Source organism: Hipposideros armiger, unplaced genomic scaffold (genome assembly GCF_001890085.2).
Source record: "Hipposideros armiger isolate ML-2016 unplaced genomic scaffold, ASM189008v1 scaffold_93, whole genome shotgun sequence".
Lineage (NCBI taxonomy): Eukaryota > Metazoa > Chordata > Mammalia > Chiroptera > Hipposideridae > Hipposideros > Hipposideros armiger.
In genome coordinates, this window is record NW_017731443.1 from 934724 (window position 1) to 936692 (window position 1969).

Sequence of the window (1969 nt, forward strand, 5' to 3'; positions counted from 1 at the left end):
GAAGGTGACCGTGGTGATATTCAGCAATGAGGTATGTAGCACTTTTTCTAGGATGCGTTCGTGAACTTAATTGTCACACCTCATATGTGGGTTTGAATCCAATTTTGTTTGGCTCCAAAGCCAACAGCTGGCCCTGGAAAGGGAAGGCAGAGGCAGAGGGACTGTGTTCACTAAGACCATTAAGGGACATGGGGACACAGATAAAACACAAAGCTCCATATGAAAATAACTTTAATTAGCCAAGGGAACATCACAGCAACCCCTGTACACCCCGAACCTTAGTTCTCCTCGGACTGGGCAAGCAGGGCCCCCCCACCTCTTCCCTCCAGAAGTAGACAGTATGCAGCTGGGAGGACAGTAACAGACTGAAGACTGAGGCCATGCTCAGAGGTGGGCAGGGGGCTGGGCCGGCTCCTTTCGTCCCTCGCCAGCGATGGGCCGGCCTCGCTCCTCCCAGATGGTGAGGCCGTCGCAGGAGCAGATCTGCTTGGGGTTCTGGAAAAGGCCAGCAGACCGTGCGATGATGCCACAGGCCAACCTGCAGAAGAATGTGTGGTCAAGGGTGGACACCTGTCTGCGTCCCTCCAGGGTTGCACATGCACGGCTGGCAGAGCACAGCCTCCTGCTGGTGGCAGCATTACCCACCTCTTTCCTGAGTTCCCCGTGATCTTGGATAAAGGATGGCCGCCCCGGCCCAGGTCATCTTCACCCTCATCGATGACCAGACTTCGGCCAATCACATCCCACACCTTTGAGGGGAGACACCGGCCTCAGACACTGGACCTGTGAGGAAAGGTCCCCACTTTCTTTTCCACCTTACCTTTAGCTGCTCATCCTCTAGCCTGAAGATGGCTCGGCCATCAGCATCAGCGTGGACGTTCCCCAGGTCTCCCCGGTGCTGCAATGAGACCCAGGGGAAGCAGCACGTGGGGCAGAGCTGCTATAATAGCTTCCGGCTTCCCAGTAGCTGATTCCCCTCCCCAAAGTACCAGTGTCCTTTTGTGGGGACAGTCAGGTAGGAAGAAGGGACTGACTGCCCAGGACATAAGGAAGGCAACTGGATACTCCCTCCCTGGAAATGAAATCCTGGATAGAATGACAGCACACTGAAAATAGCCGGTGATCCCCTCCAAGGAAGTCAGGCCCACTGGGCCAGACTGTTTTTCCTAGGAAGCCATTGCCCAGCCTTATATCCTGGCGTCAGAAACCTGCTCGGTTCCTGCTTCTTTCCATGCCGGGTTCTCCAGCCTCCTGATGACTCTGTGAGCCCTTGGCAGTCTGCAGTTCCCCTGGGCCAAGCTTGGCTTCTTGACCATCAGAGGCAGCCAGCACCCTTTCCCTGACATCCAGCCTCCAGGAACAGAGAAGAAACACAGGGAGCAAAGGCCTGCCCTGCTCCCTGAAGAAGCCGGCTTTGCCCACCTTCTCCCTTGAAGGTAGTAAAAATGTCATAACACATCTACTGAGCACCTCCTCCATCAGACACCCTCTGCCAGGCAGGGCGGTTACATATGCGGTCACTACCCACAAAGGGTTTGTACCTTGGTGGGAGCCAGATGGGGAACAAACAAGTGATCATGACACACAGGGTTAGTACAATAGTGAATGTGTATTCTGGTGACAGGATTTTAACGGTGAGTCTCAGAGACTCACATCTGTGCAAATAAATTGTCCCCAACCTGACACTTTGGGCAGAAGCAGGTGCTGGTGCCATTGTGGGCTGGTACACAAGGCCTTGCTGCAAAGTATAGTTACAAAACACGTCACTGTATGTGGGTCTGGCAAGCAGCAAGAAGAGCCATTTCTGCTTTACCCCGTTTTCCAGAGAGACATCTGCTGCTCACACCGGGTGCTTTTTGTTATGCTCTGTGTTGGGAGCTTTTATAGTAAAAAGATCAAGGAGCGGGAGGGACAACAGAGCCTTGGGGAGCATTTTCAGGACTGGGCTGAGGGAGCAGCAGCAGAGGTG

At 54.0% G+C, this 1969-nt stretch overlaps 1 protein-coding gene across 1 annotated transcript in view; it reads right to left on the bottom strand.

The window, feature by feature from the left end:
* Window positions 1–214: 214 nt before the first annotated feature.
* CCS (copper chaperone for superoxide dismutase) overlaps window positions 215–1969 on the bottom strand; it is a 15907-nt gene continuing 14152 nt past the window's right edge. Inside the window, exons 6-8 of the mRNA XM_019645610.1 lie at window positions 821–898; window positions 646–749; window positions 215–538 (exon numbers count right to left, since the gene is read on the bottom strand). Coding sequence (XP_019501155.1) covers window positions 385–538; window positions 646–749; window positions 821–898 — 336 coding nt within the window. The 3' untranslated portion in view covers window positions 215–384. The remainder of the gene's footprint in view (window positions 539–645; window positions 750–820; window positions 899–1969) is intronic.